Below are 12,263 nucleotides of genomic sequence, written 5' to 3'. Positions count from 1 at the left end.
CAGTGACCTAAGAAAAGATTTCAAACTTTGACCCTTCCATCAGTCTGTCTACAGAGAGAACGATTATTCACCAGTGGAAAACATTTTAACTGTCTTCTGTTCCTGTTTCTGCTGAGGTTTAACGTCCTGCAGAGGTTTGGTAAATCAGTCTGCTGAGCTTTAAAACCACCGACCCATTCTCATGGGTCACGTGTTCGGGTTTATTAAATAACAACAGAGAAAAGAAGTTTGTTTCAGCTGAAGCTTCCCATGGATTCATGCTGAGGTTCCATCAGATTTCACCACCCAAGTTTTCCAGCTAATGATTTTAGGTTTACAGACTTGGACTTTATTTCTTATTATTTCATTTGTGGACACAGATTTGAATATTTTTGTACAGGTCTGTAACGCCACACTCAAACGTGTTCTTCAGATCTCAGCCGGTCTTGGTGGCTCTTTCTTTGTGCTGCAGGATCAGTGGGGTCACGTCGAGGAGATCGAGCTGATCAACGACGGATCTGGTCTGGGGTTTGGGATCGTGGGTGGGAAGACGAGTGGCGTGGTGGTCAGGACGCTGATCCCAGACAGCGTGGCCGACAGAGTGAGTCACTGTAGTTCTGCCTCCGTTTTTTTTTAACATTTTTGATTTGAGGTCTCTTCTCTGATTGGCTCTCCACTCTTCCAATCAGGATGGACGCCTCCGCACAGGTGACCACATCCTGCGTATTGGGTCCACGTCCACCAGCGGGCTCACCAGCGATCAGGTGGTCAAGGTGCTGCAGGGCTGTGGAAGTCATGTGACCATGCTGATCGCTAGAGACCTCAGAGGTCAGACGTCAGCAGCTCTGCCTCCCCCACCTCCTCCTGACTCCGCCCCCATCACTTCAGTTCCCTCTCGGCCTCCTGAAGTCCCTCCCCAGCAGCCGGTGAGCAAGCTGATGAGCAGTGGCTTTACCTGGTCCAGGTGACATCAAAGTGTTTGTGTTTATTTAGACTGTTTGTTTTTTTATTTGCTTCAGCTGAACCTGGAAGGATATGAGATCCATGAGATTCCTCTCACCAAGAAGGACGGCCAGAGTCTCGGCATCTCCATCATCGGCTTCAACCCTCTGACCAGCCAAGGTCTGACAGGTTCCAGTTCACCTGTAAAACTGAAGTGATTCACCTGGAATCAACTGAAATCAGTCCTGAGCAGTAAAAGCCTGAATCATGGCATCTCCTGTGTCTCTCCGCCTCAGATGCAGTTGGTGTTTTTGTGAAACATGTGGTTCCTGGCAGCGCTGCGGATCAGAACGGGAACATCCGGGTCCAGGACCGACTCATCGCTGTGAGAAAAAGAACGCATTAGTCTCACCTTTTTTTCTGATGGAACAGGCGCTTTTAAAATTTAGCTCCTGCTGTGTAGCTTGGGTTAGATGTGACCTGGAAACAAGATGGCAACAAGTTAGTAAGTGGTTGGTAACAAGATGGCAACTGGTTGGTAACAAGATGGTAACAGGATGGTAACAAGATGGTAACAGGATGGTAACAAGATGGTAACAGGATGGTAACAAGTTAGCAACTGGTTGATAACAAGTTGGCAACAAGTTAGTAAGTGGTTGGTAACAAGATGGCAACTGGTTGGTAACAAGATGGTAACAGGATGGTAACAAGATGGTAACAGGATGGTAACAAGTTAGCAACTGGTTGATAACAAGTTGGCAACAAGTTAGTAACTGGTTGGTAGCAAAATAGCAACAGGTTGGTAACAAGTTAGTAACTGGTTGGTAACAAGTTAGCAACTGGTTGGTAACAAGATGGCAACTAGTTGGCAACAAGTTGGTAACTGGTTAGTTAGAAGTTGGTTAAAAATAAGAGCAGAAAACTGCCAGTAAATATTCTTCAGGTTTTGGGTTTTGTTTCTTCTCCTTCCTGCTGACTTTGTCCCACTTGTCCTTCTGTCTGTCCTCCTGAACAGTTGGACGGCGTCAGTCTCCACGGGATGACCAATCAGGAGGTTCTGGAGGTGATGAAGCAGACGGGTCAGACTGTGGTTCTGACTCTGGTCAGGAAGAAACCCAGAGCCCTGGAGAGGTCGCTGGATAAAGGTAGATAACATGATTTTATTGATCGCATGCAGCTCAGCAATGTGTCGACTTTAAAGAGTTAAAGTTAACAATGAAATGAATCGGATCAGAACCACCAAACTGCAAAAGTTCCGCAGGAAAATTTGAAATGTGATGAAGAACAGCAGATTATCGGGCTGAAAACCTGATGAAGACCAGCCTGTTGTTGTCTTGATAATCTGATGACAAGCAGCTGAATCTTTCCTCCTTTCTGATTCTGTGAACTGAAACCAGAACCAGAACCTGCTCCTGTGAGCGTTGGACCTATCAGAACATTTCCTCCTCCCTTCTCTTCTTCTCAGCCAGATTAAGATGATAAATTTGTTTACAGCTGGGTGTAATTTTCCCAAACTGACCAGGCTGTGCTCCTTCCTCCTCCAGTGTCCACAGAGATTAATTTGCTGGCTCCGGGGTCATTTTTCCTGGCTCGGGTTGGGTCGGCACCGGTCCGCCTGCAGAGCTGCACGGCGCTCTGTTTTATCTTCTGTTTCATTACAGAGAAAACACAGAGAGGCACTCCGGGTTTTAACTTCTCTTATCTGAGACATGAAGAGGAAAATAAGCTGCATTTGTTTTCATGGCCAGCGTTAGGCATCCATCAGGAGGTCAGAGGTCATAGCGTCTCCAGGAGACTTTTACATCACGTCCAGAACAGAAACAATTAAAAACAAGGGAAAAACAGTTTATTTACTTTTTATTTTTGCAGTCAATATATAATTATTTTCAATAAGTTGATTACAATATTGATCTAAATAATCGTGATTATTATTTTTTCTATATTTAGGCACCACTGCCTGCTGAGTAATAAAACAAAACCAGACTCCGAATGTGCTGAGTCACTGCGTTTAACCCTCACTTGTTGTCTGAGGACATTTTTCACAGGTTTGATTGAATTTTATCACTGTGGTACCAGCAGTCAGCTCACTGGTCCTGATGGAGAAACAAATGGGAAACTACCCGGAGAATAATGTTCTTACTTTGGCACATTTAATAAAACAGGAGGACTGAATATCTAATATTTATAAACGGCTGTTTCAGGGGGAGAGTCTTATTTTTAGTTTAAGTCGTTTCTTCAGAGTTGCTCCTCCAAACATCACTTTAAAAGAGGACAGGAAGGATGGGATCAGGACTCACCTGTTGGACGCAGCAGTTCAGGTGTTTTAATGACTTTCTGGCCCAGTGAGCTGCAGCAGGAGCCATCTTTGTTTTATTGCACAGCGAAGCAGAAGTTTACATGTAGAAATGCCACGTTGGAGTCAGCACGGTCTGATCTGTGGATCTATTGATCTGTGGATTGATTTTTGGAGACGTGTCTGATGGTGGAGGTGAAGAAACAGAAGTGAAGGATTTATTCACCGTTTGACTCCAAACATCCTTCAGTTCAGTGATCGCTGAGTCAGAATTCAGTGACTTCTTCTTTTTGTACAGTTTGGGCCCTTGTGTAATGTGATTACATTAACAAACTTGAAACGAGCCTCTGGTCATTGGACCTTCACCGAATGGTTCAGCTTCTTGATATCCTGGACCGTTTTCATAAAATCCCAATTTAAGTTGATTTAAATTTGGGAAAGTTTCTGAGTGTCGTTTGAGTTGGGTTAGAGGCAGTTTACTCTAAGAGCCTTTTTACATTTTCTCAAAACTTTTTACATCCAAATTCTTTAGATTAAATCAACAAGTTAGACATGAAAACATAGACAGGAGAGTTTTCCTTCACATATTAGGATTATTAAAACCCTGGGAGTAGATCCTCTGAGACCAACCAAGCAAACCTGTCAGCATCTCACATGAGAGTTTTCGGATTTAAAATTTATTTAAAGTTTACTTTTGGGGGGTGAGTTTAAGCTGTTGTACAACTAAAAATTCAGCTTCGTTTAGAGCTCAGCATTGGTTCCTTAGGTCCAAAGGTTAGGTCTGATGTTTGACATCAACCTGTGGATGAACCCAGCTTTGTGTTCCTGGAAGAAACCTCTGTTCTCTCATCTGTTTCAGTGGAGAGGGAGTCGTCTCGAGTGTCTTCGAGGAGGAGGAGCTTAGAGATCAAAGCTCGCTCTTCATCCTCTGCCGCCATGAAGACGAAGCAGGAACAGTCACACCCAAACGCAGCGTGGCTGAGCAGAGGTGAGTTCACACAGAACCAGATTCTGACCCAGAACTCCTGACCCCAAGCGTCCTGATCCAGAACTCACAATCCAGAACTCCTGACCCTAAACGTCCTGATCTTGAGCTCCTGATCTTAAAATGCTGCGGAGTACAGCTCCTCCTTTTTAGTCAAACGCTGCGGCGTACAGCGCCTGTTGTTTGGTTGAACGCTGCGGCGTACAGCGCTGGTTTTTCTGCCAGCAGCAGACTAATCTCTCTTTGACGGCCCAGGTTAGCATTGCTAATTTAATCAGAGCTGGCAGAACCTCTTAGAACCACCTCAGCAGGTGAAGAGACGTGTGAGACAGAGCTGCTGAAGAGACTGGTCCACCCTGAGGAATCGGTTCTGACTGTCCCCGTACTGCTGGACCATCATTTATTCTGCTCAGCTCCAACCAGACTTCAGCGCCGCTCAGCTCACATGCATTAAACATTCTCACTGAGCCCGTTCTGCACGGTTCTGCTTACTGCATGGGTTTTATTTCAGTCACTGAATCTTAATCAGGTCAGCATCGTCCTGCAGGAGTTCAGACTGCAGCAGAACCTTGGAGTGGGTTCTGCTCAGCACCAACAACCACTTTGAGCCAAAACATCTGTGGACCAGGCCGAAGGTCCAGTTCAGTCAGAATGTCTCCTGCAGACAAAAAGCTTTTTATAAATCTCTTATCTCATTTCTGAAAGGAGCACTTTTTTAAGCACCAAAAGGCATTTTATTTTTTTACATTTCATGAAGTCAGGAGGGAAAGTATTTTTGACATACATGGAAAAACAAGCTGATCTGTTTCCTGTTTCTCCCTTCGGGGCTCAAAGAATTGATTTTTTTTTTTTTTGCTACTTTTAGAAATCAGAAAATAATAGAGATTTTGTTCACTTTTTAAAAATCTGTTCTTGTTTGTTAATAAGACTTGAAGTCAGAAGAAGAAAAACTTCTGGTCAGACTCAGAAAGGGACCACCTCATCCTTACAGGCCTCCGTAGAGAGGGGGTTCAGGAGTTACCTTTCAGGTTTTTACTCCATGTTCAGTTAGAAATCCTCGGCTCTGGCTTTACTTTGTTGTGATTGGTTGATCCCTGTTTCTCTGGGTGGGTCTTAGGCCAACTGGCCAATAGTGTGATCTGACTGAGGAACAAACTGCGTCACCATAAAACATAGAAGAACAACAGACAGATGATCCTACATTCTGACCCTTTACCATCTTAGATTGCTCACCACTAGTTACGGTACTCGAGGTTCTGGTTCTGGTCTCAGTAATGGTGTGTTTGTGTGCACCCTCAGAAGCAGAACTCCGGGCTAAGTGGGAGCAGGCTCTGGGACCTCAGTACCAAGTCCTGGTGAGTCCACACCCAGAAATCCTCCTGGTTCCAGTGCTGAACACAGATCGGACCTCATGTTGTGTGTCTGTTTGGGTTCTGTCAGGTTCTAAAGCTGGATCCGGTCATCGAGGATGATGAAGAACTACAGAAGTCCTCTAAGGTTTGGACTGATGAAAGTCCACTTCAGTCCATGCTGAAAATCTGCTTCAGTTTCTGATTCTGGTTCTGATTCCTTCTGAACCCAGCTGCTGCCGATCCACATCCTACGTCTCGGTGTGGAGCTGGACTCCTTCGACGGGCACCACTACATCTCCTCTGTGGCCCCCGGGGGCCCCGTGGACAGACATGGAGTTCTGAGGCCCGAAGATGAGCTGCTAGAGGTAAGCATGCCTGGGTTTCTGTATGAGTCCTGATAGGGTCCTGGGCCCTGACAGAAACCTGCACCAGAACCAGGGGGGTAGGAGGCTTGAGTCAGACTGGACCTCCTGGTTCTGGACTGGGTTCAGTATGTCACCAAATGAGAACTGATCTGTAACCAGCTGGCTGATACAGTTTCAGACTGGTTCCCAGTTGGCTCCAGGCTGGTTCTGTTGACAGGTCAGGGATCAGTTTAAGTCCGGTTCTGGATCACTTAGCTGGTTCTGAATCAGTTCTCAGTTACAGAACCATAACTTGTTTCGTCTGAAGGTGAACGAGGTCCAGCTCTATGGAAAGACCCGACGTGAAGCAGTCTCGTTCCTTAAAGAGGTTCCTCCTCCGTTCACCCTGGTCTGCTGCCGACTGCTGACCTCTGAGTTGGAACCAGAACCAGAACCACCCCAAAGCAGTGTAGATGAGGTGAGGGCAGTTTGTTTCGGTTCTGTTTGTTCTGAAAACCATCAGAACTGTGATTAGAACTTTGTTTGTCTTTGTGTCAGATGGAGCTGAAGCTGTCTTCGGTTCTCCTGAGAGATGACAGCAGGGGGGTCGGTACCAGATGGATCTTCATCACAAGCCAAAACTTATTTTATTGTTTCATTTAAAAAATGATTACGTTTTATTAAATGTTGCAGCTTCCGGAGGAGGAAGAGTCTCTGGTGAAGGAGGAGGTTCTGAAGGAGGAGGAGGAGGAGGAGGAGGAGGAGTTTGTCTACAGCCAGGATGAAGAAGAAGAGGAGGAGGAGGAGGAGGAGGAGGATGAAGGAGAGCTGGCTCTGTGGTCTCCTGATGTTCAGGTGGTGGAGCTGCAGAAGGAGAGAGACAAAGGCCTTGGCTTCAGCATCCTGGACTACCAGGTATCAGAACCGCTCCGGTTTATCCACAGTCTACAAGAGTAAACAATCCCATAATACTCCCCATTGTACATCCCATAATGCTCCCCATAGTACTCTCTATAGTACACCCTATGGTACATCTCATAATATCCTAAACATTTTGTCAGGAAAATGTCCCATTGGTCTATATGGAGGGGTGGGGCTTAGAACTTTTTTCTGGAACCAGCCACTAGGGGGCGCTCGTCTTTTGTGTCTTCAGCTTCAGTCTTCTGGGCCTGTGTCTAGTTCCAGTCTGTTTGATGGTCGACAGAAGTTCTCACCATGAAATGCAATCACTAACGAGAAAATAAATTCAGCTTTCTTCTGTAAAAATATAGTAAGATGTTAGAGATCAGAACAGCAGCTAAAATAAAAAAAAAACAAAAGGTAAAACTAATAAAACTGTAGCTAAAAGCAGTAAAACTGTAGCTAAAAGCAGTAAAACTGTAGCTAAAAGCAGTAAAACAGAAGCTAAAAGCAGTAAAACAGTTCCAGAATGAATCCCGTCATGGTGGGAGAGATGGAGCTGTTCGACTCAAACCTGGAAGATAACAGAATGTGGGTTTTTAAGGTGGATTAGCTGTGGCAGCCATCTTGAATCAGGTTTGCTCCAAAATGTAATGAGTTGGAGATGTTCATCCAATGACTGCTTCCTAAGAGTTTTATTCTGAAGGAGTCAGGTCTCAGTTGTCTGCGTGGTGTTTGTGTGTGTGTGTGTGTGTCTGTCTGGGGGGGTAAACCTTGTGTCTGCATGCCCCCCACACCCCCACCCCCCTCCTTTATCTTAAGGCAGAGCTTCACCTCTGAGACCTTTACCTCCTCCTCTTCCTCAGTCAGATCCCTGTCAGACGTGTCTGTGTGTGTGTGCGTGTTAGAACATGTGAACTACATGCTAAAACACGTAGATCGATCCCCCAACATGCTGCATGTCTTTGTGCTGCAGCTCAGACAGGAAACAAGGTTCTCTTTTAAACCAAACTAAAGGTCAAAGGTCATCCTTTACGGTTCAGGGCGTGACTAATCTGTGCAGCAGAGCTCCAAATGTGGCGTTTCTTTGTACGCAGAACATAACTGTTGTGAAATCTGACACATTGAGAGCGTTGGTGTCCATCCAGGACCTGACAGTTTGAAGAGTTTTTAACAAAGAAATCAACACTTTTATTAAAAACGTTTTACTTTTCATCTGAGGAATGTTCTCAAGCTTTAAACAGAACTAAAAGCTTTTCCGATCACTCTTATGTTCCTGTTGACCATCATGTCTCCTGACACCAAAACCTGCTGTCTTCAGGAACAGGGTTCTCTGACTGTTGGCAGCAGAACATTGTATGACAGAGACAAAATTCTTGAAAAACCGTGAAAAATGTCCCCATAAACATCAGTGATGTTTGTTTTTCAGCAAGTGATAAAATCCAGCCTGTTTGTAAAACCCCTCCTGCAGATGGTGGGCCCACAGGAGGCCAAACCCACGTGACTCATTCGAGCTGAGCCCAACCAGGCCCCAGGGGTACAGACCCGAACATTAAGGCCCCAGGGGTACAGACCCGATCACCCAGGCCCCAGGGGTACAGACCCGATCACCCAGACCCGATCACCCAGGCCCCAGGGGTACAGACCCAATCACCCAGGCTCGATCACCCAGGCCCCAGGGGTACAGACCCGATCACCCAAACCCGATCACCCAGGCCCCAGGGGTACAGACCCTATCACCCAGGCCCCAGGGGTACAGACCCAATCACTCAGATCCAGATCAATGATAGACTTCGTTGTTGTTTCATCTGATCTGCAGCCGTGTGTTTTGGACACTTAGGTGAAGAGAGGTGTAGCTAGCGGAGGAAAATGCCAGACAGACCTGGTAGACCTAAATGTGTATTGTTGGTTTGTGTGATTGACAGATGGATCGGTGTGGCTTTTGCAGTATTGTGTACTCTGTAGTGGTAAGACTTAGATAATACTTTATTTTTATTTTTATTACAAAGCCTTCTGTTTATCAGTGGGTCTACGTTCTTACCCTCACCTGTGGTCACGAACTCTGGGTCGTGACCAAAAGAACGAGATCACAGATATAGACAGTTGAAATCAGTCTTTTCTGCAGGGAAGATGGACTCTCTCGTAGAGACACAATGAGAAGTTTGGTTATCTGGGAGGGACTCGTAGTAGAGCTGCTGCTCCTCCACAACAAGAGGAGCCAGTTAAGGTGGTTCAGGCTTCTGGTAAGGATGCCCCCTCATCGCCTCCCTAGGGAGGTGTTTTGGGCATCTCCAACTGGCAGGAAACCCTGGGGAAGACCCAGGACACACTGCAGAGACATGTCTCTCAGCTGGCCTGGAATCCTCCTGGAAGATCTGGAAGAGGTGGTTGTGGAGAGAGATGTCTGGGCTTCCTTCTTCAGCTGCTGCCCCCACGACCTGACTCTGGAACAAGCAGCAGACGATGGACGGGTGGATGGCTGGATGGCTGGATAGATGGTTGGATGGATGGTTGGATGGATTAACATGTGTTTTTCTTTGTTTGTCTTCTATACAAAGTACATCTGGACCAGCTGTTCTTTGTCTGTGTCTCTTTCCTGTCCTCTCAAACTCCAGCCGGTCAAGGTAGATGACAACTCATTCTGGTTCTGCTGGAGGTTCCTTCCTGCTAAAAGGGAGTTTTTCCTTTCCACTGTCGCCAATGTGCTGCTCAGGATGGGAGACTAAGACGAAGCAAAGATTTGAATTTGAAGAAAGTTGAATGTTGGAACCTTCAGCGTTTCTGCAGAGAGTCTGTAGTTGTATTAAAGAGACTTTTTCTGTCTCTTATTTTTCTGAGCTGACCTGCAGAGTAACACACCATCTTAAAAACCCGTTTCACTCCTCAGTGGAGCCAGACAGATCTGCAGAACATCACATTTAAACTGCTAAAAGACCAAATGATCTGCAGCTGTCAGAGTTCAGACCCGGTCCTCCCAAAAGTTTCTGAGAAAACTTGAAAAGTTTTCATTTTCTTCACTGAAACTTAAGAGGCTGCAAGTTCCTGTTCCTCCTGTTCTTCTGGAATTAAAGTTGGACTTTTACTTCTCTCAATTCAACCTACATGCCCCCCCAAAACGATCACTCCTCCCTGAGAGAAAACCAGCTGTGGAAAATATTTCCTTCTTTGGGCGAAGAACATGCAGTCTTTGTATTTTCTGCTCGGTTTGCCGGGCTCCGGGGCTCCGGGGCTCCGGGGCTCCGGGCCCCCCACCCGCCCGCCTGCAGAGGCCTTTGTTTTTCTGCAGGATCTTGTAGGAGTGGAGGACCTGAGTTCTGACTCCTCACCACCTGTAGCCATGCAGCTCCATCTAAAAATACAGTGCCGCTTTGTTCTGGCAGCCTGAAACTTGGCACGGCAGCTGGTTCTGCTGCGCAGGCGATGCCCCGGCTCCGGCACCGGGGAATTCATCTGCTCGCACCACGAGAGGCTTTTAACGCTGCTGAACGGGTCTCTGAGGGGCTCGGATTCTGGCGGGTCGGGTCCTTGTGGTTTCTGTGGTTCAGGCCAAACATCGGGGCGATTAGAGGCTTTTTCCTGCTGCTGTCGGGAGGAGTTCTTCATCTGCAGCAACCTGCAGACAACTTCCTGCAGAAGAGATGCATTTATTAACAAGCCCTCCAGAACCAGAACCAGACGGGTCCAGTCAGATGAGTGCAGTAATGATGTTTTTAACTAAAACATCCTGTTTATGTCTTCTTCTGTCAAAACTGAATTATTGTCACGTTTAAGAGATTTCTTTCCACTGCAAGGTGGTCAGAGCTGGTTTATCGTTTTTACCTTCTGGTTTCAGAGAAGAAGACTCAGACTGCATCTCTGACATTAAAAATGTTTTCTTGACAAACAAAAGAATAAAATAAATTAGAAGTAAAGAAAAACATCAAACTGTGAGTTTCAGCTTCTGATGTTCTGTTTGGGTTAAAATTCTGGGAACTTTCAAAACTGGAAACTTTCCTTGGAATTAACAGGAAGTTATGGGAATAAACCTAGAACTAAAAATATTAAAGGATGTCCTTTGTTGAGAAAAAAACAACTTTTTAGTATTCACTCCTTTCAAAGGAATCTCACCTGATCAACAATGATTTTAAATACAGGTGATCACATTTATTTTATTATAATTAACAAAAACAACCAGATTTCAATCTGCACCGTGGTTTAATGGAACATGGAAATATCTCCTCTGTCATGAAGACTGAAAACCTCCAGCTGTTTATTTTTAGCTGGTTCTGAGAAACGGGAAGCCGGTCCAGTTGGTGAAGTCCTGAATCTCAAACAGTCTCTGGGTTCTGTGAAGAGAAGCGTTTTCATCTCTGTGTTGTTGTTGTTGTTTATCTGGTCTCTGTCGCCCCCTGTCTGCTTCTCTGTCCTGACATCCAGAACTTGGACTGAGTCGGTTCTGTCAGGATTTCTTCCTGTCAGATTTCTTTTTTTTTGTTTCTGGATGAGATAAATTTATTTTCCTGTCTTTTTCTCTTCAGGTACCTGATAAAGAACACAATAAAAACCTTATTAACCTATAAAAATAAAGACTTGTTGACCTTCTCGTCTCTGATCCTTCAGGACCCGCTGGATCCTGGTCGCTGTGTGATGGTGATTCGGTCCCTGGTTCCTGGGGGTTCTGCAGAGCGTCATGGAGGTTTACTTCCTGGCGACCAGCTTGTGTCGGTCAACAACTCGCAGTTAGACCTGCTCACCCTGGCTGAGGCTGTGGAGGTCCTGAAGTCTGCTCCACCTGGAACCGTCTGCCTGGGAATCCGGAAGCCTCTGGTGGTGGGTGGGAGGTTATCTCCGTAACAAGTCTGTAGGGTGTAGAACAACTAGATTAGGGTTTGGACCTGCCTCTCTAAGGCCTAACGCTGATGTTAGTCCTTGTGGTTGGTCATTAAACTGAGTAGCTTGTCTTGATGTTTGTCCTGTTTTCGTAGGTTGAAGCACCAGGAACAAGCAGAGAGACGAACATTCATGTGTCTGTCAGCAGTGAATCTGCTCCAAAGGTAACAGACACTGTTGGACTGTCGGTCTGAAGGTCTGACTGACGATCTGAAGGTCTTACTGACACCTGAGGGTTTGACTGTCGATCTGAAGGTCTGACTGTCGATCTGAAGGTCTGACTGTCGATCTGAAGGTCTGACTGTCGATCTGAAGGTCTGACTGACGTTCTGAAGGTCTGACTGACGATCTGAAGCTCTGACTGTCGATCTGAGGGTCTGACTGACGTTCTGAAGATCTGACTGTCGATCTGAGGGTCTGACTGTCGATCTGAAGCTCTGACTGTCGATCTGAAGGTCTAACTGACATTCTGAAGCTCTGACTGACATTCTGAAGCTCTGACTGACGTTCTGAAGGTCTGACTGACGTTCTGAAGGTCTGACTGACGTTCTGAAGGTCTAACTGACGTTCTGAAGGTCTGACTGACGTTCTGAAGGTCT

At 46.0% G+C, this 12,263-nt stretch overlaps 1 protein-coding gene across 9 annotated transcripts in view; it reads left to right on the top strand.

The window, feature by feature from the left end:
• The window catches only part of patj (PATJ crumbs cell polarity complex component), a 48,906-nt gene that overhangs the window by 6,065 nt on the left and 30,578 nt on the right, over positions 1-12,263 (top strand). For all 9 annotated transcript variants that reach the window (XM_025009639.2, XM_037981340.1, XM_037981341.1 and 6 more), the window contains 14 exons: positions 452-580; positions 669-905; positions 999-1,101; positions 1,218-1,306; positions 1,937-2,066; positions 4,074-4,202; positions 5,499-5,554; positions 5,640-5,696; positions 5,782-5,916; positions 6,224-6,373; positions 6,454-6,501; positions 6,589-6,810; positions 11,395-11,604; positions 11,760-11,828. In XM_025009639.2, the coding sequence (XP_024865407.1) occupies positions 452-580; positions 669-905; positions 999-1,101; positions 1,218-1,306; positions 1,937-2,066; positions 4,074-4,202; positions 5,499-5,554; positions 5,640-5,696; positions 5,782-5,916; positions 6,224-6,373; positions 6,454-6,501; positions 6,589-6,810; positions 11,395-11,604; positions 11,760-11,828 (1,764 nt within the window). The remainder of the gene's footprint in view (positions 1-451; positions 581-668; positions 906-998; positions 1,102-1,217; positions 1,307-1,936; positions 2,067-4,073; positions 4,203-5,498; positions 5,555-5,639; positions 5,697-5,781; positions 5,917-6,223; positions 6,374-6,453; positions 6,502-6,588; positions 6,811-11,394; positions 11,605-11,759; positions 11,829-12,263) is intronic.

Source organism: Kryptolebias marmoratus, linkage group LG18 (assembly GCF_001649575.2).
Source record: "Kryptolebias marmoratus isolate JLee-2015 linkage group LG18, ASM164957v2, whole genome shotgun sequence".
Classification (NCBI taxonomy): domain Eukaryota; kingdom Metazoa; phylum Chordata; class Actinopteri; order Cyprinodontiformes; family Rivulidae; genus Kryptolebias; species Kryptolebias marmoratus.
This window is presented reverse-complemented; position numbering and strand designations above follow the sequence as displayed.